The sequence below is a fragment of the Pogoniulus pusillus genome, chromosome 7 (assembly GCF_015220805.1).
Source record: "Pogoniulus pusillus isolate bPogPus1 chromosome 7, bPogPus1.pri, whole genome shotgun sequence".
Taxonomy (NCBI): domain Eukaryota; kingdom Metazoa; phylum Chordata; class Aves; order Piciformes; family Lybiidae; genus Pogoniulus; species Pogoniulus pusillus.
The window spans coordinates 24490133-24512744 of record NC_087270.1 but is presented as its reverse complement, the minus strand read 5'-3'; the positions used below and the strand labels follow the sequence as shown (position 1 = coordinate 24512744).

Genomic DNA, 22612 nt, shown 5'->3' with positions numbered 1-22612 from the left:
AGGAAGGAAGGAAAGAAAGAGAGAAAGGAAAGGAAAGAGGAAGGAAGGAAGGAAGGAAGGAAGGAAGGAAGGAAGGAAGGAAGGAAGGAAGGAAGGAGGAAGGAAGGAAGGAAGGAAGGAAGGAAGGAAGGAGGGAAGGAAGGAGGGAAGGAAGGAGGGAAGGAAGGAAGGAAGAAGAAGAAGAAGAAGAAAGAAAGAAAGAAAGAAAGAAAGAAAGAAAGAAAGAAAGAAAGAAAGAAAGAAAGAAAGAAAGAAAAGAAAGAAAGAAAGAAAGAGAAGAAAGAGAGAAAGAAAGAGAGAAAGAAGAGAAAGAGAGAAAGAGAGAAAGAAAGAGAGAAAGAAAGAGAAGAAAGAAAGAAAGAAAGAGAAGAAGAAAGAGAGAGAGAAAGAGAGAGAGAAAGAGAGAGAGAAAGAGAGAGAGAAAGAGAGAGAGAAAGAGAGAGAGAAGAGAGAAAGAGAGAAAGAAAGAAAGAAAGAAAGAAAAGAAAGAAAGAAAGAAAGAAAGAAAGAAAGAAAGAAAGAAAGAAAGAAAGAAAGAAAGAAAGAAGAAAGAAAGAAAAGAAAGAAAGAAAGAAAAGAAAGCAAGCGAGCAAAGGAAGAAGGATGAAGGAAGGAAGGAAGGAAGGAAGGAAGGAAGGAAGGAAGGAAGAGAAGGAAGGAAGGAAGGTAGGAAGGATGGACGGAAGGAAGGGAGGGAAAGAGGGAGGGTGGGTTTTAAAAAAAAGGAGTCTTTAATTTCCTTGTTTGTTGCACTCAGGAATAAGAGTTGTGGCATCACTGTGCTTACTCTGGTAATGTCATCCTTTGTAGCCACTTGTGGCTCAGTACGTTTTTACCAGGGTTGCCAGGTAACAATCACTAAGCATTTGTGCCCAGATCAGTCAAGGGGAGTGGAGGGGATGGGTAAAAATCTATTTTCAGAGGCACAGTCACTGGTGGCTCTTTGTAGCTTAGCAGTCGAGTTCAGTCGGCAGCCAGAGCGTTTTGCTGACTGCCTTGGGATTTGCAAACTGGGAAGCAGAAAACAAAGAGACTGAAGAAGGCTTTGGGGGTTTGTTTGGTCATCAGCTTTCAGAGCTGAGTGGCTGGTGAGTGATTAAGGAGGCATTAAGAGTGGTGGATGCCCAGTCCCACATGCAACAGGCAGATTATAATCCCCTGCTTGGGTCCAAGCTGTGGGATGTTCATCCCCCACAGGTTCACTCTACCAGAAGCCTCCCAGCACCACAGACTCCTCTCTGGCCTCTTTTCACTCTCATAGAATTCTTTGGGTTGGAAAACACCTCTAAGCTCTTTAGCATTTAGATTTAGACTCAGTATTAGGAAGAAATTCTTTACAGTGAGAGTGGGGAGACACTGGAACAGGTGCAGTACCTATCCATCCCAGAAAGATCCACTGGGAAAAGAAGCCTGGAGAAGAGAAGGCTCCAAGGAGACCTCAGAGGAGCCTTCCAATACCTGAAGGGGGTTACAAGAGAGCTGAGGTGGGACTTTTTCTAACAGATTGTGGTGATGGGACATGGGGCAATGGCTTTGAGCTGGAAGAGGACATATTCACACTGGCGATGAGGAAGAAATTCATAGCAGTGAGGGTGGTGAGACCCTGGCACAGGCTGCCCAGGGAGGTTGTGGCTACCTTCCCCCTGGAGGTGTTGAAGGCCAGGCTGGATGAGGCCTTGAGCAACCTGGGCTGGTGGGAGGTGTCCCTGCCCATGGCAGGGGGGGTTGGAGCTGGATGATCTTTGGGATCCCTTTTGACCCAACCCATTCTGTGAACCTGTGAATCATTTAATCCAGCTGTCAAACTATGACCACCATGGCCAATAAACCATGTCCCCAAAGTGCCTTGGCCACAGGTTTCCAGGGAAGGTGACTCCACCACCTCCCTGAGCAGCCTGTTCCAGTGCCTGAGTACTCTTGCAGGGAAGAAATTTTCCCTAATATCCAACCTAAATTTTCCAGGGCACAATTTCAGTTCTATCCCTTGTTACTAGGGAGAAGATATCAAGTCCTACCTCCTTCCAGCCTCCTTCCAGGGAGCTGTAGATGTCAACGATGCTCCCCTCTCAAGGCAGCGGGCAGCTGGTGCAAGCAGAGAAAAGTTTTCCCTGGTTGGAAAGAGGGATGGAGCAATGGGGGAGAGGAGGGAGGAAAGCCAGAAGGTGAGGTGAAGAGGAAGTCCAGGCACCGGCGTGGCAGAGGCTGTGGCATGGCCTCTGCCATATGGAAGAGTGCCTCCAGCCTCCACTGCCGGGGCATTTCCCTGCCAGCCAGCCTCACCTGCCTCTGTGTCACCAGCAGCACTGCCTCCCCTGCCCAACAGGAAAGAGGTTTGCCTCCTGACACCCCCAGGAAAGCTTTGCTCTCACGGATCTGGCCCTGCCTGGGCTTTTTAAACACCCTCCCACACATCTCAAAGTCATCTTCCTCTTTCTGCAGGCACTGTGCCACAGAGGCAGAATGGCAGAATTCAGGGTGGGCTTGGAGAAAAGCAGTTGCAAGTCCTGTTGTCTTGCAGGTGGTGGTCTCCTCCATGTCCTCCTAGATGAGAAAGCACTGGGGAGGAGACAACCAAAAGAAAGCCAGAAAGGGCCTTCTGACAAGGGCTTAGAGCGGCAGGATGAGAGGAAATGGATTGAAGCTTAAGGAGGGCAGATTGAGACTGAAGATTAGGAAGAAACTCTTCATGATGAGGGAGGTGAGACCCTGGCACAGGCTGTGGCTGCCCCTTCCTTCGAGGTGTCCAAGGCCAAGTTGGATGATGCCTTGAGCAACCTGGGCTGGTGGGAGGTGTCCCTGCCCATGGCAGGGGGTTGGGACTGGATGGGCCTCAAGGTTCCTTCCAACCCGAAGAGAAGGGGAAGGGAGAGGGACTGGGACCGTTCTAGCATTCCATAGGAAATTATGACTGCCAGGGAGAGGAAAGCATGGAGCAGACAGGCAGGACAAGGTGTCCTGATGGCTGTGGGCTGGCAGCTTGGCTTGCCTGGGGAAATCCCAGGCCATCTGAGCAGCAATTTCCATGCCTTCTGGTGCTGTGACAGGAGATCCCAGGCTCTGGGGTGGTTAGTGTGGAGGAGAGAAGGCTGAGGGAAGAACTCCTTGCTCTCTACAGCTCCCTGACAGGGGTCGGAGGCAGGTGGGGGTTGGGCTCTTCTGCCTAGTATCAGGATCACAGGCTCACAGGATGTCAGGGGTTGGAAGGGATCCAAAGAGATCATCCAGTCCAGCCCCCCTGCCACAGCAGGACCAGACAATCTAGCTCAGGTCACACAGGAACACATCCAGACCGGCCTGGAAAGGCTCCAGAGAAGGAGACTCCACAACCTCCCTGGGGAGCCTGTTCAGTGCTCTGGGACCCTTACAGTAAAGAAGTTCCCCCTTGTGTCGATCTGTAACCTCCTGTGCTGCAGCTTAATCAGGTGTGATAGAGTGAGAGGAAATGGCCTGAAATTGTGCCAGGGCAGGCTTTGGTTGGAGATTAGGAGAAATTTCTTTGCTGCAAGAGCGGTCAGGGATTGGAACAGGCTGCCCAGGGAGGTGGTGGAGTCCCCATCCCTGGAGGCGTTCAAGGAATGTTTGGACATGGCACCTGGGGGCATGTATTAAAAGCCATGGTGGGCTTAGACAGTTGAACTGGACCATCTTAGAAGTCACTTTCCAGCCAAATCAGTTCTCTCATGCTCTTCTTCCATACATATCCATGCACATCTTTACCGTGGCTTCTGATCTTCTTTGGCTCGTGAGCTGAAATGCCATGAGGCCATGTCTCCTCACCTCCAGGCAGCTTTGTCAGGATGGCATGGCCAAGACAAAGAGATAAACAAGGGCTCACAGGGTGAAATATTCTGTTTAATAAGGCTCCTGAAGCCCAGTTGTAAAAGAACTCTTTAAAGTGTCTGTTTCCTGTAGCTATCACCATGCTAGAAAAAGGAAGCCCTAAGGGGTTGGACATTTTTTTCCCAGTGACTGCAGTGACTTTTGCAGTTGGTTTTGATTTGCCTGGCTGGTTCTCATTTTCCTGGTGCTCAGAACAGCCCTGGGATGGAAATCCTGGCTCCTCTGGCACTGGGTGCACCCTCGTGGGATATGCACCTCACTCCAGTGTCCTTTCAAGGAGCTGTGGAGAGTGAGGAGGTCTCCCCTCAGCCTCCTCTTCTTCATATTGAATAACCCCAGCTCACTCAGCTGCTCCTCCCAAGCAGTGTTCTCCAAGCCCCTCACCAGCTTCATTGTCCTTCTCTGGACCTGCTCCAGCCCCTCAATGTCCTTCTTGTATTAAGGACACCAAAACTGAACACAGTATTCAAGGTCGATCTCACCAGTGAAGGGTGCCAGCCCAAACATTAATCCATGTTGCTTAGCTCTTGGCTTCCCCTGCAGTTTGAGGGGTTGCTGCTGGGCTGAGGAAGAAGAGAGTGATCCCAGGAGGCCTAAGAAAGGGGAACATTTGTGGTGACTACCAAGCCACCACATCAGCAAACAGCTTTGTGCTGCCTTCAGCACCAGCCTCCCTCCTTGACACGCTGTTTCCAGGGTTTGTGTGTGCCCATCAAGTGGGAAAGAAGCCCTTACTGGACTCCACTGGGCAGGAAGAGCAGAAGCCATCACCCAGGCTGCCAGGCTGGCTGTGTCTGAGGCAGCTCAGCCTGCAAGCCTCTGGGCTGTGCCTCTGTCTGTGTGCCAGTGCCTGTTAAATATCCATGGCCCTGCTATTTGGGGGATGCCATATGTGCACCAAGGAAAGAGCCAGGCTGGCCTGCAGCTTGCTCTGCCTCTCAGGAAGCGCAGAGGAATCAATGCCTAGCCCTGGATCTTGTGTCAATTGGGTGGAAATCAGAGAATTGGTTGGAAAAGAGACTCTGAGACCTTCAAGTCCAACTTTCAACTGAGGTTCCAACCCCCCTGCCATGTGCAGGGAGACCTCCCACCAGCCCAGACTCATCCAACCTGACCTTGAACACTTCCAGGGAAGGGGCAGCCATGACCTCCCTGGGCAACCTGTGCCAGTGTCTCATCACCCTCACTGCCAAGAATTTCTTTCTCATCTCCAGTCTCAATCTGCCCCCCTCAAGCTTCAATCCATTCCCCCTCATCCTATCACTCCAAGCCCCTCTAAACCCCAGCTCCCACATAGCCCCCTTTGGGTAGTGAAAGGCTGTTCTAAGGTCTCCCTGGAGACCTTCTCTTCTCCAGGCTGAACAGTACAAATTCTCTCAGCCTGTCCCCATAGCAGAGATTCTCCAGCCCTCTGATCATCTTCGTGGCCTTCTCTGGGCAAGCTCCAGAAGAGGTTGGAAAGGACCTTTAAGATCATCAAGTCCAACCATTACCTAAATACCAAGTCAGGTGCTAAGCCACATCCACAAATGGCCACCACAAACCCCTCTGGCCAGTTTTTATGGGACAGCTATTCCAGCTGGGAAAGGCTATTTTCTTGTCCCAAGAGAAGCCATGGCCTTCCCTCCTTCCTGAGCGTTCTGCCAAGGCCAAGGGTCCTCTTTGTCTTTGCAGGATCCTTTTTTCTCTTCAGCTGGAGATGAGTTCTGTTTGCTGCTTTTCTGTCAGGGCCCATTGCCTGTAAACTGTCACTCACTTGGAGTACACCTGGGGCACTGTCCTCTGGCTTTCCAGGAGCTTGGGAGCATGTTTGGCTGCCAGTCTGCTAGGACTTTGACATGAGCCAGGAAGGGACTTTGGACAAGGGCTTGGAGTGACAGGACAAGAGGGAATGGATTGAAGCTTGAGGAGGGCAGGTTGAGGCTGGAGATGAGGAAGAAATTCTTGGCAGTGAGGGTGGGGAGACACTGGCACAGGTCACCCAGGGAGGCTGTGGAGGTGCTTGAGGCCTCAAGCTGAGACTGGGTAGGTTTAGATCAGACGTTAGGCAGAAGTCTTCCAGGGCGAGAGCGGTCAGGCAGCAGCCTGAGCTGCCCAGGGAGGCGGCGGAGTCACCGCCCCGGCTGTGTGTCAGGGTCCTGCGGAGGTGGTGCTCGGGGAGATGGCTCAAGGCGAGTCTGGTGGGGCAGGGCTCTGGGCTGGGCTTGGCCATCCTGAGGGGCTTTGCCAGCCTGGGTGTTTCTGTGTGATTCTGCGTGAAGGCCAGGCTGGGTGAGGCCTTGAGCAACTTGGGCTGATGGGAGGTGTCCCTGCCCATGGCAGGGGGTTGGAACTGGATGATCTTTCTTGGAGCTGGGTCTCTTCCAACCCATGAATCTGCAAATCTCTGGAGCTGTTTGTCCCTCATCTTCACGAGTCAGCCTGGAACTTTCCTCCACAGGTCTGTGAAAGCAATCGTTTAATATGGGGCATCACTCACAGCTCTGTGCAGAACAGTCCTCCAGGCTCTCTGGCAGCTATGAACTGGCAAACAACAAAGACATGACTGAAGGATGCCTTTTTTCCTTAGCACTAAAATGTGCCTCCTTTAATGCATTGTGTAGCTCTCAGAAAAGGAAGCAGCCAACTAAACACCCTCAGTCGATCCGTGCAGCACCATCCCAACTTCACAGGCTTCCTTTCATCTTCTTTCTATGTCCTGACATCCTCCCAGAACAGTGCCAATAAACTCAGAGACTTTTTCCACTGCAGAGCTTCCTCTGGGGATGCAGCAACCATGAGCAACTGTTCACCTCCACAGACAGCTCCCAGGCCAAGGCTGCAGCAGCTGCGCCCAGGCAGCTTGGCTCAGCAAAACACATGAGCCCCGTGCCCGTGGTTCTGGGATGCAGCAGCTCTCCCCCTGCTGCTGTCCTCTGGGTGCCTCTGGAGGCTCCTTCACTGCTTGCTGCTTAGATTTTACCTGCTCCTTTTGCAGCCTGCAAAAGGGGAGCAAATCTGACTACCTTGTGTGGCCTCACAGCCCTCCTCTTCGTGGAATCACAGGACTAGTTGGGTTGAAAAGACCTTTCAGGTCATCAGCTCTAACCATTACATAACTCCACCTAGTCTGGTGCTAACCCATGGCCTTCAGCACCACATCTCTGCCTCTTTGAATCACCTCCAGGGATGGGGTTTCCCTGCCTAGGGAGGTGGTGGAGTCACCAACCCTGGATGTGTTTAAAGGTTGTCTGGATGTGGTGCTTAGGGCTATGGTTTAAGGTGAATCTTGTAGAGTAGGGGTATAGGTTGGACTTGGTGATCCTGAGGGGCTTTGCCAGCCTGGGTGTTTCTGTCATTCTGTGACCTCCAGGGAGGGGTTCCCTGGGCAACCTGTGCCAGTGTCTCCCCACCCTCACTGCCAAGAATTTCTTCCAAATCTCCAGTCTCAATCTGCCCTCTTCCAGTTTCAATCCATTCCCTCTCATCCTGTCACTCCAAGTCCTTGCCAAAAGTCCCTCCCTAGCTTTCTTGTTGCCCCCCTCCAGGTGCTGGAAGGCTGCTCTAAGGTCTCCTTGGAGCCTTCTCATCTCCAGGCTGAACAATCCCAACTCTCCCAGCCTGTCCCCACAGCAGAGGTTCTCCAGCCTCTGATCACCTTGGTGGCCTCCTCTGCACCTGCTCCAGCAGCTACACGTCCCTCTTATGCTGGGGGCACCAGAGCTGGAGGCAGGGTTCCAGGTTGGGGTTTCTTGAGCTCAGAGTAGAGGAGGTGAATCACTTCCCTCATCCTGCTGGCCAGGCTTCTCCTTGAAAGCATTGATATCCCCCCAGCAGCAGCGAGCCCTGCCTGAAGGAAAAGTTGATGAGCCTCAGAGAGAATGAGGGGCAAGATATGGAAGTCAACTCTTTATTACCTGGCTGACTGGTTTGGTCAATTTGTTTTCCTCTTACCACACTTAGCACTAGAGCCTCCCTGTCTCCCGACAGGCAGCGCCTTCAGAATACTGCTTAAAAGCACCTTTTGTTCTCATCATCACCAGCACAGCTCTCTGGAGCCAAAGGCAATTCCTGCAGGCTTTGTTCCTCTGAGTGCATTACTTAGGTGTGTTTCTACCTCTCTCTGCTTTAAAGGCTTCTAAGTCTTCTGGCTTTAAATTGCCCTTCCCAGGAGCTGCAGGTTTGTTGGTTTGGGTCTGGTTTGGTTTGTTCTTTTCACTCCACCTGCACCCAGCCAGCACCATGAGCAGGTTGGAGTATAGTCCTACCAAAGCTAACTGCTTTGGCCTGGAGTGGAAGTCCCAGCCACGTTCCTCTGGTGTTCCCCAGCAGCCCTGGGCTCCTTAAGACAAGCTCAGGATCAGGACAGCCAGGGAAAAAAAAAAGGAGCTGCCAGCTCCCTCATGGCTGTCAGGCACAAGGAAAGCCCTGCTGAGGGTACAGCCTGCACAGAGGCAGGTTTGGCACTGGGAGAGGATGGAGCATTTCCAGAGCAGCTGAAAGCTCCAAGACCTTTTGCTGCCAGCTCCGAGAAGCCTACGCATTTTGCAAGTTTTTTGAGTCCCAGGACTTGGTCTAATTTAAGCAAAAAAAAATTTGTCTGGGATTGGTACATCCACTCATCCTTCTGCTAAGTTCCATCCTCTGCAGCAGAGCCTAACGAAGGGAGAGTCACTCAGTATGGCGCTTGGGATAAAGAGATGTTTGCATGGGCCAGGAACTGAGCCTTCAGTGGCAAATCTGGTGGGGCTTTGCAGATCTGCTTCCTCCAGCTGGGACGTGGCTGATCTGGCAAAGGATCAAGCAGCTGAGACAGGCTTTGGGGCACGTTGAAGGACAGGTGCTTTGACATGCTCTGCCTCTGAGTCCCAGCCCTGAGGGCAGCAGTGACCTGTGAAATGACCCCCAAAACTCATGCAGAGTTCTGAAGCAGGTTATGTTTTATTGCAGTGCTGGGTGCGGGCAGGACGGCTCCATCAGTCCTGCACACCCCATGCTGGCACAAGCCACAGCTTATGTCACAAGAGCATATTCATGGTAGGAGGCAGGGTTATTACAACTCTTTCTTGGAGTTCATTAACAAAAGTATTTTCCCATTCTCCACCCCAGTTCCAACAATTCCAACCCTGGTGGTTTGGAATGGTTATCTGCAATGAACATCCCACACAGTCTTCCTTCCAGGGTCTTTCTCATCTCTGGTCAAGCAGACCCTTCTTTGTTGCTGATGTCAGGATATCCCTGCTTCTCCTTTATCTCCTTCCTGCTTTCCAGGCATGTGCTGGGTTAGGAACTGGCTGGAGGGCCAAGCCCAGAGAGTGGTGGTGAATGGTGCCACATCCAGCTGGCGGCTGTCACTAGTGGTGTCCCTCAGGGATCAGTGCTGGGCCCCATCCTCTTTAACATCTTCATAGATGATCTGGATGAGGGCATGGAGTCAGTCATCAGCAAGTTTGCAGATGACACCAAGCTGGGGGCAGATGTGACTGGGTTGGAGGGCAGAAGGGCTCTGCAGCGGGACCTTGACCACCTGGACAGATGGGCAGAGTCCAATGGGATGGGGTTCAATAACTCCAAGTGCAGGGTGCTGCACTTTGGCCACAACAACCCCATGCAGAGATACAGGCTGAGGTCGGAGTGGCTGGAGAGCAGCCACACAGAGAGGGATCTGGGGGTGCTGATTGATACCCACCTGAACATGAGCCAGCAGTGTGCCCAGGTGGCCAAGAGAGCCAGTGGCATCCTGGCCTGCATCAGGAATGGTGAGGTCAGCAGGAGCAGGGAGGTCATTCTGCCCCTGTACTCTGCACTGCTTAGACCACACCTTGAGTACTGTGTTCAGTTCTGGGCCCCTAACCCTAACCCTCATCCAACCTGGCCTTGAACACCTCCAGAGAGAGGGCAGCCACAACCTCCCTGGGCAACCTGTGCCAGTGTCTCACCATTCTGACTGTAAAGTACTTCTTCCTAACATCCAGTTTCAATCTCCCCTCTGCCACTTTAAACCAGTTCCTCCTCATCCTGCCATTGTGAGACCCTGTCAATAGTCCTTCCCCAGCCCTCCTGTAGCCCCCTTCAGAAATTGGAAGGCCACTACAAGGTCTTCTTGAAGTCTTCTCTTCTCCAGGCTGCAGATCCCCAGCTCTCATAGCCTGGCCTCATAGCAGAGGTGCTCCAGCCCCCTGGGCATCTTTGTGGCCCTCCTCAGAACTCGCTCCAACAGATCATCTAGTTCCAGCCCCCTACCCTGGCCAGGGACACCTTCTGCTAGACCAAGCTGCTCAGGACCCCACCCAACCTGGCTCTGAACATTGACAGGGTTGTAGCCTCCACAACTGCTCTGGGCAACCTCTTACAGTGTCTTGCCACCATCATGGTGAAGAATTTCTTCCTAGTGCCCAACCTAAAGCCAGTTCTTTCCAATTTGAAGCCATTGCTCCTCATCCTCTTGCTCCAACCCTTTACAAAAAGTCCCTCTCCAGCTGTCCTTCAAATACTGGAGGGCTAAGGGCTCCCTGGACTCTTCTCCAGGCTGAACTGCCCCAACTCTCTCAGCCTGTCTCCATGGGGAAGGTGCTTCAGCCCCTGGATCATCTTTATGGCCTCCTTCAACTACACTGCTCAGCTTAAGACCGGATTATGTAGCTGGATTCAGTTTGTTCTCACAAGAAGGTCTCCTCTGCTGACCTGAGCACACAAACAGAGGTCCGGGCTGAGGGCACCAAGCGCTGTGTCCCACTGCCACAGGTGCCATAAATGTAGCAGACACACAGCTGAGGCCTCTGTGAGTGAAGACTCTTCTCTGTTGGCCCTTTGAAACGCCTCATGCCATCCCAGCCAGCTGCATGCAAAGTGAAGCATGGATTCTTTCCCCCTGGGAAGAGGAGGAGGGCTGCTGGACAAGGTCGAGCCCGCAGCAGGGACTCCGCTCAGCTGTCACAAAGCACTCGAGGGCTCTTCCACGTCACAGTCCCCCTCCACAACTCACTTCTTCTTATTTTAGCTTTGTTTAAACAATCTCCTTGGTAACTGGAGACAGAATTTGTTCAAATCCTCCTTGTAGAGTTGGTTTCCTGCCTATCTCCTTAGCAAACATATGCTTGCTTTTGTGCTCCCACCACAGCCTTCAACCACAGGGGCACAGAAGTTTAGAGGTTGGAAGGGACCTCCAGACACCATCCAGTCCAGCCTCCCTGCCAAGGCACCATCCCCTAGGGTAGTTCACACAGGAATGCATCCAGGCAGGATTTAAAAGTCTCCAGAGAAGGAGACTCCACAACCTCTCTGGACAGCCTGCTCCAGGGCTCTGGCACCCTCACTGTAAAGAAGCTTCTCCTTATGCTGAGGTGCAACCTTCTGTGTTCCAGTTTGTAGGGAGATGCATGCCTGGGGGTTTCAGGAGCCCTGCTGTCTCCTTCCGAGAGTGTCTATGCACAGAGAGGGCCTCACTCCACACTGTCATCCCCGTGGCAGAGAATGATGACCTTTCAGCCACTCAGTGCTCTTTCAACTGCCCGTGTGCTCCTGGCCTCAAGCTTGCCCAGCAGCCAGGAAGCCCCCACTGGCATGGTCCTTGCTGGGATGCTGCAGCAGCAGGCATGACAAAACCCTTCAGCTGGGATGGGGAATGGCTTCTGGCTGTGGTAGCCCACAAGCTACCACAGCCCCACACATCTTCCAGCACCTGCCTTTACTGTCAGGTGTCCTCGGCTCTTCTCAAGGCAGCTTTTTGACCCTGCAAGAGGATGGACCTTGAGTGATGTGTTCAGTTTTGGGCACCTCACTACAAGAAGGATATGCAGGTGCTGGAGCCAGTGCAGAGGAAGCTGGGGAAGGGCCTGGATAGTAAATCTGATGAGGAGTGACTGAAGGAGCTGGGGATGGTTAGTGTGAAACAGAGGAGGCTGAGGGCAGACCTCATGGCTGTCTGCAGCTACCTGAAAGGAGGCTGTGGAGAGGTTGCTGCTGGTCTCTTCTCACAGGTAATTAGTGACAGAACAAGAGGAATGGCCTCAAGCTGTGACTGGGGAGGTTTAGACTGAACATTAGGAGGATTTTTTCCCAGCAAGAGTGGTCAGGCATTGGAATGAGCTGCCCAGGGAGGTGATGGAGTCACCAACCTTGGATGTGTTTAAAGGTCGTTTGGCTGCGGTGCTTGGGGCTGTGGTTTGAGAGTGAACCTTGCAGAGTAGGGATAATGGTTGGACTTGGTGATCCTGGGGGTCTTTTCCATCCTGGATGTTTCTGTGATTCTGTGATGGACATTAAGCAGTGACAGCTTCTAAGGACCTGGAGGTGTTTGAAAAAGCAGGGGGGAAAATCCCTTCTCAGCTCTCACTGGAAAGTTTATTTTTTTTTCCTCTGCTCTCTGTTAAGGCCACTCATAGGAAAGGAAGGGAGAAGGGACAAAACAAAACAATTCTCAGGCTGTCTGAAGGCTTGGCTGTGTTTCCAGCCAGGAGAGGTCAAAACACTTCTTCTGAAGACAAATAGTGTCCAGAGACACAAATTCCAGAGGCTTTCCTGGAGATCTTTCAGAAAAGATAGGATGTGCCACTTGGTGGCATGGTTTAGTTGATGTCGTGGTCTTAGGTCACAGGCTGGACTTGATGATCTCAGAAGTGTTTTCCAGCTTCAGAGATTCTGTGATCCTCTTGGGAGCCAAGCCCTGGGGCCAAGTTGGTCTCCTCCCTGTCTGGTCTTGCTGTGCTCTGGGGGAAGGAAACTCCCACTCTTGGTGCTCAGTCTCAGCACAGGCTCTTACTTGGTCAAAGTCATCCATAAGGATGGAAACAGCAATGTGTAAACTCCAGGCAGCACCTCCAGAGTAGAACTTTAGAGTCCAGACCTCAGGGTCATTTGGAGATGTAGTGCTCCAAACGCTGTTACTGCTGGGGGGACACTGGGGAACACTTCATAGGGCTTGGTCTGAGCTTCCTTATCCCTGCGTAGCTTTGCATCACCTCCCTCACAGGGCCTACATGGTGACAGCACTGCATGGACTGGGGTGTAGTTCATAGCTTGGGTGATGGTCTGCAGAAGTGAGCATCCCTGATGCTTCAAGACTAGGCAAGGACACCATTTCACATGCAGGAGCAGCTGAGGGAGCTGGGGTTGTTCATCCTGCAGAAAAAGAGGCAGAGGAGAGACCTTCTGGCTCTCTACAGCTCCTTGAAAGGAGGCTGGAGACAGATCTCTTCTCCCTAGGAACAAGAGACAGGAGGAGAGGAAATGGCCTCGAGTTGCACCTGGAGAGGTTTAGGTTAGACATTAGAAGGAACTGGAACAGGCTCCCCAGGGAGGTTGTGGAGTCTCTTTCTCTGGAGACTTTCAAGTCCTGTCTGGATGTGTTCCTGTGTGACCTGAGCTAGGTTGTCTGGTCCTGCTCTGGCAGGGCGTTTGGACTTGATGATCTCTTTGGGTCCCTTCCAACCCCTGACATCCTGTGACCCTGTGAGCCTGTGAACTTCCCTGAAAGGGCTCTCAGCCACTGGCACAGGCTGCTCATGGGGGTGGGTGAATCCTCATCCCGGGAGGTGTATTGAAGAGGCAGAGCTGTGGTGCTGAGAGCCATGGTTTTTAGCCCCAGCCTTGGCAGAGTTAGAAGCTGGTTGGCCTCAATGATGTCAAAGACCTTTTCCAAACAAAACCACGCTGTGATTCCATGTACTGGCAGCCAGAGGCTTCATGCCTTTCACACAGTCTGGGAACTCTCCAGAGTGGCCCAGCACGGGTGACTTGCCAAAGGGAGCCTGCACCAGGGCCGAGCCCTGCAGACAGTCATTTCAACAGCTAAATGTGAGTGCTGCACTTGAACCTCCCTTGACGAATTACTTACAGCTTCTTCTGACACGAGTTCAGCATGACACATAGTGACAAACCCCCCAAAGATCCATGGATTCAGAGAATGGCTTGGGTTGGAAGGGACCTTAAAAACCACCTAGTTCCACCCCCCCCCCACAATGGGCAGGGACACCTTTCATTAGACCAGGTTGCTCAAGGCCCTATCCAACCTGCCTTTGGCATCTTGAACATTTACAGGTTGCCCAAGGAGGTGGTTGAGGCTCCATCCTTGGAGATATTCAAGATCAGGCTCCACAGGGCTCTCATAGGATCACAGGATGTTAGGGGTTGGAAGGGACCCAAAGAGAACATCGAGTCCAGCCCCCCTGCCAGAGCAGGACAATCCTATCTAACACAGGTCACAGAGGAACACATCCAGACAGGCCTTCAAAGTCTCCAGAGAAGGAGACTCCACGACCTCCCTGGGGAGCCTGTTCCAGTGCTCTGGGACCCTTACAGTCAAGAAGTTCCCCCTTGTGTTGAGCTGCAACCTCCTGTGCTGTAACTTACACCCATTGCTCCTTGTCCTGTCCCAGGGAGCAAGTGAGCAGAGCCTGTGTCCCCTCCAGCCTTCAGATACTTAGAAACCTTTATCAAATCCCCTCTCGGTCTTCTCTTCTCCAGGCTAAACAGCCCCAGGTCCCTCAGCCTCTCCTCATAAGCCATGCCCTCCTGTCCCCTCATCATCCTCGTAGCCCTCCGCTGGACCCTCTCCAGCAGATCCCTGTCTCTGGGCAACCTGATCTAAGAGAGGACATCCCAGCTGACTGCAGGGGGAGGCTGGACCTCCCCTGGCACAGCTTGGGGCCATTTGAGAGTGCAGAGAAGCAAGAAGCATTTGTAGGAGCTTCCAGTTGCTTTCCTTGGGGAAAACATCTCTGAGGCCAATTAGGGAGAGGGCTGGGGGTTGACCTAGAGGTCCTTCCCCACCAAACCTCTTCATCATTGTAGTGCATACCATGCTTGTTTTCCACTTGAAGTTTTCCAGGAGGGATTTCAAGTCCAGACTTGACTTCTCAGCTCAGCACTCGTCTCTTGGAGAGATTCCAAGTGGACTCCAGAAGAGAATTGTTCCCCATGAGAACAGTTGGACATTGCAATCACCTCTCAAGGGAAGCAGTGCATTCCCCTACACTGGAGAATCCTCAGCTCGAGAAGGTGCTGGGCCAGCTCATTCCAGCTGCACTCAGGCCTGGAAAGGTTGTACCAGACGATCCTTGAGGTCCCTTGCAACCTGGCATTGTATGATTCCTCCTTGCATTATGCCACCCCCATCACCCAGCTGCCTCTGAACTGGGACAGCTCTCTTTGTTCCCTGCCTGCATCACCTACAGGCCCAACCGACTAGCCAGGCACAAGGAGAAAAGCCCAGGAAGGCAGAATGCTGGGAAGTGGCAGGTTTTGGCTCTGAACTTGCAGGCTTAGAAATGGGATTTGCAGGATTTTCTCCTGAGCCATGCTCTTGGGCTGGAGTGAGCCCTGAGCAGCCTTCCCTGCGGTATGGGCTGAACTCTCAGGGGCTGATGGCAGTTCTCAGCTGGCATGAGCAGGACTGCACCACGCCAAGGCAGAAGTTACTTCTGCTCCATCAGCTTTCCCACATGCCTTAAGAAGCTGTTCCTGAGGATGTCCTCAATCAAATTCACAGCAGATGTGTTTTCCCTCCTAGTCATCATCACCACTGTGTGCTGTCCTTGGAGATCCATGTACTGATCTAGCTGGATCCTGTGGCATCCCCCAACGTGATCCCTCCGTGCAGGCCCTCTGGGAGCTTTGGGTGTTGTGGATTGGCATCACCAGACATGCATGCCAAGGGGATTGGGAAAGAACAGCAAAGCATTGTTTTGTCCTGCTGTTACCCCAACCAGAGCCAGGAGAAGGGAGGAGGCCACACCTTCAGCTGTCCCAGGACCACAGAACATTTAAGCTTGACCAAGGGCTCAGCCTTGGTTTTGAGAAGATCAGTGAAAGAGAGACATGAATCTGCTGGAGCAGGTCCAGAGGAGGCCACAAGGATGCTGAGAGGGCTGGAAAGCCTCTACTGTGGAGACAGGCTGAGATAATTGTGCCTGTTCAGCCTGGAGAAGAAAAGGCTCCAGGCAGACCTTAGAGCTGTATTTCAATACCTGAAGGTGCTGAGGAGCCAAAAGGCTCTTGCAGCTTATCGATGATAACTTCTTGATGCAGGTAGCAGAGGAACCTACAAGGAGAGGTGCACTGCTGGACCTTGGATTAACTAATAAAGGACTGGTTAGGGGCATTAAGATTGGGAGCAGCCTTGGTGGCAGTGATCGTGACATGGTGGAGTTTAGTATCATATAAGGTAAAAGAGAGAGGCTGGAGAGGAGGGACTGTTCAGAAGGGCTTGGAGCAACAGGACAAGGGCAATGGTTTCAAAGTGGAGCAGGGCAGAGCTAGGTTGGACCTCAGGAGGAAGTTGTGCAGAAGGAGAGTGGTGAGACACTGGCACAGGCTGCCCAGGGCTGTGCTTGAGGCCCTGGCCCTGCAGACCTTCAAGCTCAGCCTTGCTGTGTCCCTGTGCAGCCTGCTCCAGATGGAGGTGTCCCTGCTGAGTGCAGGGGGGTGGACAAGATGCCCCTGGAAGGTCCCTTCCAACCTGATGCAGTCTGTGAATCTGCAAGAGATTTTCACGTGGCCTCTCACTAGGTGTGGCATTGGCAGCTGGATGAAGAGTTGTGCTAGCCAGGGTCCAGAATTCTCAGCCAGATCAGAGCAAACATGAAAGATTCCCCCAGAAAGGCATTTCTGTTCTGACAAATCCAACCCAGTCTGGTCTTCCAAAGAGGCAAGCAGCAGCCAGCCTAGCATGTGAAATCCTCTTACCTGGCAGTTGCTGCTCCTGAGAAGTGTTTGCTGAGGCACTGAGCATCAGCTGTGCCTTTCACCTCCCAGTTACTCAACCACCTCTCACATCTTCTGTCTCTGCAAGGCCAAGGAAGAGCAGGCTGGATCCTTTCCCAGGGTTTTCCAGAGTTTTCAGGCATTGGAATGGGCTGCCCAGGGAGGTGGTGGAGTCACCAACCCTGGATGTGCTGCTTGAGGGTATGGTTTACAGAATCACAGAACACCCCCAAACCCCTCAGCCTATCCTAACAGCAGAGCTGGAGGCAGGATTGGAGGTGAGGTCTGAGCAGAGCAGAGCCAAGGGGCACAATCCCCTCTCTTACCCTGCTGCCCACACTGCTCTGGCTGCAGCCAGCACACAGCTGCCTGCTGGGCTGCAGGAGGGCACTGCTGGCTCCTGGGGAGTTGCTCATCTATCAACACCTCCAAGTCCTCTTCAGGGCTACTTTCAACCCACTGTGTAACCAGTTTGTATTTGTGCCTGGGATTGGCCCAACCCAGGTGTAGGACCCTGCACTGTGACTTGTTGAACCTCCTGCGGTTTGCCCTGTCCCTTTTCTCCACCCTGTCAAGGTCCCTTTGGATGGATCCCTTCCCTCAAGGGAGACCAGAGCAGCACACAGCTTGGTGTCTTCAGCAACCCTGCTGAGGGAGCACTCGATGCCACTGTCCATGTTGCTGATGAAGGTGCTGAGCAGCACTGGACCTAGTGCAGACCCCTGAGGAACTCCACTTGTCACTGGTGTCCACATGGACATTGAGTCATTAACCACTGCTCTTTGAGTCACAGAATCACAGACCTTAGAGTTTGGAAGGGACCTCCAGAGACCATCCAGTCCAACTCCCCTGCCAAAGCACCATCCTCTAGGGTAGTTCACACAGGAATGCATCCAGGTGGGGTTGGAAAGGCTCCAGAGAAGGAGACTCCACAACCTCTCTGGGCAGCATTCCCCAGGGCTCTGGCAGCCTCACTGTAAAGAAGTTTCTCCTCTTGTTGAGCTGAAACTTTCTCTGTTCCAGTTTGTAGCTGTTGCTCCTTGGCTCATTGCTGCTGACCACCCAAAAGAGATTGGCCCCAGGCACTTGACACCCACCCCTCAGATATCTGTACACATGGATCAGGTCTCCTCTCAGCCTTCTCTTCTCCAGACTAAACAACTTGAGGGCTCTCAGTCTCTCTTCAGAGGGGAGATGCTCAAGTCCCCCAGTCATCCTTGTGGCTCTCTGTTGTACTCTCTCCAGCAGTTCCTGTCTCTCTTGATCGGGGGAGCCCAAAACTGGACACAGCATTCCAGGTGAGGTCTCAGCAGGGTAAAGTAGAGGGGAAGAAGAACCTCCCTAGCCCTGCTGACCACACTTTTCCTGATGCACCCCAGGTGTCACCTTCTAGCCAGTTCCTTACTCCCCAAGTGTCCCATCCACAAAATCCATGTCTCTCCATCTTATAAACAAGTGTCAGATGCCTTGCACAAGTCCAGGCAGATGACATCAGTTGCTTTTCCCATGTCACTCAGTGCTGCCATTGAAAGCCACTCAGACAGGTTTGGCTTTAGTGCAGCTGTGTTGACTGTCACCAATCACCTTGGCATCTCTCATGTGTGTTAGTACAGCCACTAGAAGGATTCATTCCATGATTTTACCTTCATACACTTCTGACACACAGCAAGCAGCACAAGACCCCATCCTGGGCTGTTCCTCCAAGTGTTTGCTGAGTCTTGCTCCAAATGAGAACACTCTGCTGCAGATTTTTGTCAGCTTGAGAGAGGGACTCTGGGTGGCAGCAAAGTCGTGCAAGGAGGGAAGCAAGCCAGACATTACAGCAGTGTGGCCTCAGTTTCACCCTTAGAGAGTGTGGTTCTCTTCCATCTTTATGGGCTGGGACCTGCCAGGAGCAGCAGATCCTCCTTGGTTCTGTATTACAGCAAAGCTGGGGAGGAGCTTCTACAAGGGCTTGTAGTGACAGGATGAGAGGGGCAAGACTGAAGCTGGAAGAGGGCAGATTTAGACTGTGCATTAAAAAGAAACTGGTTACAGCAAAGGTGGTGAGGCTGTGGAACAGATTGCCCAGGGAGGCTGTGGGTGCCTCCTTCCCTGGAGGTGTTCAAGGCCAGTCTAGATGAGGCCTGGGCAACCTGGGCTAGATGAGAGGCATCCCTGCCCATGGCAAGGAGGTTGGAGTAGATGATCTCTAAGGCCGCTTCCTACCTGAGCCATTCTGTGGTTCTGTCATATCAGACCTGTGCTGGCTGAGGGTGGGAAATGCAGAGGAGCTGGGCTGGGACCATAGGGGCTTCTTGGAAGGACAGGGCTGAGAGGCTTGAGTGAAGAGAGAGCGATTGGGAAGGCTGATTGAGGAAAATGCTTTCACAGAAGGGCAATGCTGTCAAGCATGGGGGAAAAGCAGAGCCAGACAGGAGGCCAGCAGCAAGCAGAGGGCTGCAGACAGTCACTGTGTTGCCTTTTTATTTCTTGTCTGGGACAGGGACAGAGCCAGGAGGAGGTCCTGCCCTGGCAGCAGTGAGCAGGACACTCCAGATGGCAGCAGGGACTGCTGGATTTCCAGCCCCCTTTGCAAGGGTAGGAAAGACTGCAGTAGTCCTGTCACCAAGCACCTTCTGGCCCAGGGACTTGGTCACCTTCTACTGAGCAGCTTTCAGTGTTTCTGAGCTCCTTACATGAGTCCTTGAACAGAGCTGGAAAACTTCCATGCTCGTTTTTGCCCCTGGGAAAGGAATCCAATCAATCACTCGGTTTTCACTCCACTGGGTGCTCCACGGAGCAGATCTCTCTGCTGGTGGCCACTTCCTGCCACCTGCTTTGTGGCTGTGCTCTGAGCAGCTGCTTTGCTTTTGAACCTGCTCTGCTGGTGCCGCAAGAGGGTCAAATTCAGCAGCCCTGTGAAAAGAGACCTGCTGGCACAACTCTCAAACAGGAGAGGAGCAAACCTTCAGGGCTGGGGGAAGAATGTGCTGCTTGCACTGGAAGTTTCCTTCAGCCTGCCCTAACTCAGCAAGACCCTTCTGGTCCCTCCACACAACAACTCCTACCTCCAGCAGCCCATTTGAGATTCTACATAAGGAGCCTTCAAAGCCCCAAACTCAGCAGCTGATCATGATGTATTCCATGGCTTTGCTGTGGCTGGTGAGGCAGAATCTCTTCCATGTGCAGGTGCTGGTCCAAGCAGTGCTTGCAGGGGCTTGGTCTCTGCTGGTTGCCAGTGTAGCTACCCTGTCATAGGTACCCTGGAAGCCTCTGAGGTGCCTGTGAGCTGTCGAGGGGCTGTTCTACCCCGGGCTTTTGGCAAGGGATCTGCCTTGCTGGCCTCAGGCTGAGGCACCTCTGGGAAGGCTGGTCCAGGCTGTGTGCTTCCCAGCTGTGGCCTCTGGCCATTGCAGGGAGGATGGCACCCTGCAAGCTGCTAGAGCTCTGCCCCTCTGGTCCCTACTCCTCCTGAGGTGAGCTTGGTCCATCGGCTCCTTCCCCTTGCTTTCAGCTGTGCTGCCCCTCCAGCCTGTGCTACCAATCCCACTGTTCTCTGTCCACGGCTTCCTGCTTCTGCCATTCCTACCCTCCTCCTCCTCCTCTCTCTGTCTCCCCTCCTCCTTTTTCCCCCCTTACTCTTGAATCTCTATTTCTTCTTCTCTGTTCCAGCAAAACGATATCAATCAAGGTGATAGATGATGAGGAGTATGAGAAAAACAAGACCTTCTACCTAGAGATCGGGGAGCCCCGGCTGGTGGAGATGAGTGAGAAGAAAGGTGGGGGACGTGCTCCGGGGCTGAGCCCAGCCTGTGTGTCCCTGTCTGGCTCACTCATGCCTAGCACCTGCAACACCAAGCTCACATCCTCTGCGCCTATGGAGAAGGGCAGGAGCAAAACCGCTTCTCAACCCCACCCCTGAACTCAGCCTTTCCCCAGCCCAACAAGGTCCAACCCCAGCCAGGCGACGGGGCTGCTCCTGCCCTTCCCCATACGCCCCACGGAGGGCATGTGCAGCTGCTTCCCCCCACCCAACCATCTATCTCTGGCACCACAGCACCCGGGCGACGTGAACTGCATGCGTGTGTGATGCCAATCATGTGTTTGCCTTTGTCTTGTGTTCCCACAGGAAATTCATTACCCTTAGAGTACTTGACCGTGAGGAATATGAGAAAGAGTGCAGTTTCTTCCTTGTGCTTGGGGACCCGGTGTGGCTACGACGAGGAGTGAAAGGTGTGAGAGTAAAACCAGACCAGCTCTCGAGACGCTGCCGTCCGCTTCCTCTGTGTCTCCCTACTCTCACACGCCTTTCTCCTCGCACTTTGGCCCCCAGCTGTTTTGCCCTCCCTCCTTCGAAGCTTGGCCACTGCACCTTTTTTTGCTCTGTTTTCTTTCCTCTTTCATTTCAGGAGGACTCTTGTCTCACTCACAAGGGCCCCTTGGGGTGCAGAAAGAGCTCCCAGGAGGGCCAGCGAGCATCGCCAGCCCCTAGAGCCATTTTGAGAGTGCCGCTCTGCCACCTCGCAGCTATGCCCGAGTAGAAGGCAGTGCTGCATGTTTTTTATCAGAAGAGAAACCAGCCTGGAATGAAATGCGTGGCCAGTGCAGTAATTTTAGCCCTTTTTTCTTAGTGCTGGAAATAACTGAGCAGCAGGGCACGAGCAGGTAATGCCACAAGGAGCCATCCGTCTAGGAGAAATCAGGTTACACTCAAATAAAGTTTCATGGCCCTGCACTGGGTAATAGCTTCTCCCAGGAATGATAAAAAAAAAACAATCCCCCCTTTTATCATACTCCCAGAGTTCACTTCTTTTCCTGCACATTCCTTTCTGCTAGGAAATTAAGTGAGAATTAAGGACAGCAGCTATTGCTGCACACTATTAGTGGCTGAGCAAGAAGCGGCTTTAGAGTCACTTAAGTTAATTAGTTGCTCGACAACAGATCCTTATTAAAGCCTTGGTCAAGTAATTGACAGCAGCATTTGGTTCTGCCTTGGAGCTGCTTTCTAAGTCCCGGAACAGAAGCTTTCCCTTCAGCACTATATTATCTGTTCAGGACAAAGAGGGCCTCTGGCAGTGCCCACACTGAGTGGGGCCATGCTGCTGCATCCCAGGCTGCACACACCTCCGGCAGCCATGCCACAACCCCCTCAGCCATGCCACTGCCATCCAGGTCAGCCTCATCGTCCCCTCTGCTGGGTTTCCTGCTGGTTGACATGTGACTGGCAGCAGAAGCAGGGCTAAGAAATCAGGCAGACAGGCATGGTCCACGCTCTGCAGGTGGGATTCGGATCATTAAACAGTGCCAGTGGCATCTGTGGAGCATCGTTAGTGATGTCAGGATGAAGTGCCACACGGGCAGCTGAGTGGCTCTAGCTTTGCCCAGCTTCATTCTGACCAGCATGGGCTCCCAGCCCTACCAGTCCTGTGAGAGCAAGGACTGTATGGGCCTGAAAGGTCTGAAAGTCTTGATACCAGCTCAAGGTGCCACCTGAAATTCATAATTAAAAAGAAAAGGAATCCAAGTTCCTCATCTTCCTGGTCGCAAAGACAACTGAGGAAGCCTCAGGGAAGCTCAGCTTTGACAAGATTTTTGAGGATGCTCTTTGCTGCTTTGGCCATGCAGTTGTTGGAGGGCTTTAACTCTTTTTATTCCCTGCTTGGCAGCGAGGCAGGATGAGCTGCATGTGCTCAGCACCCTGGAGATGAAGGCATCTCTGAAATGTCACCCTTGGGCCACAGAGCCACGATGGGTTCCCCACCTCAGAGGCCAGTGCACTAAGGGAGAAGCTTTTCCTTTTGTTTTGGAGACCTAAAACTTTGAGTGAGGAGATCCTTCAAGCCAAGCCATGCCACAGACTTTTCTTTTGCCTGTGCCAGAAGCACAGCTGCCTGCTGGAGCTTTCTGCTCCCCGTTGGGCAGCTGGAGGAGGTCAAAGTCAGTAGCCACTGCACAGGGGGGCACCTTGAGCCCTCCCCTGGGGCAGAACTGCCTCCAAGAGCAATGGAAGACCTTGCACGCAAAATCCAAGAGGGGCAAATGAATTTTTAGAGTGTGCCTTTTAATCCCATACCCACCCCACGTTTGCAAGAATCATCTCTGTGGTTTT

At 52.7% G+C, this 22612-nt stretch overlaps 1 protein-coding gene across 4 annotated transcripts in view; it reads left to right on the top strand.

Annotated features, from left to right (window-relative positions):
• SLC8A1 (solute carrier family 8 member A1) overlaps positions 1–22612 on the top strand; it is a 153174-nt gene that overhangs the window by 113729 nt on the left and 16833 nt on the right. For 2 of the 4 annotated variants that reach the window (XM_064146230.1, XM_064146228.1), the window contains exon 3: positions 20633–20736. In XM_064146230.1, coding sequence (XP_064002300.1) covers positions 20633–20736 — 104 coding nt within the window. Of the gene's footprint in view, positions 1–20175; positions 20283–20632; positions 20737–22612 lie in introns of all 4 variants that reach the window. The other 2 variants (XM_064146227.1, XM_064146229.1) reach the window with 1 other exon arrangement.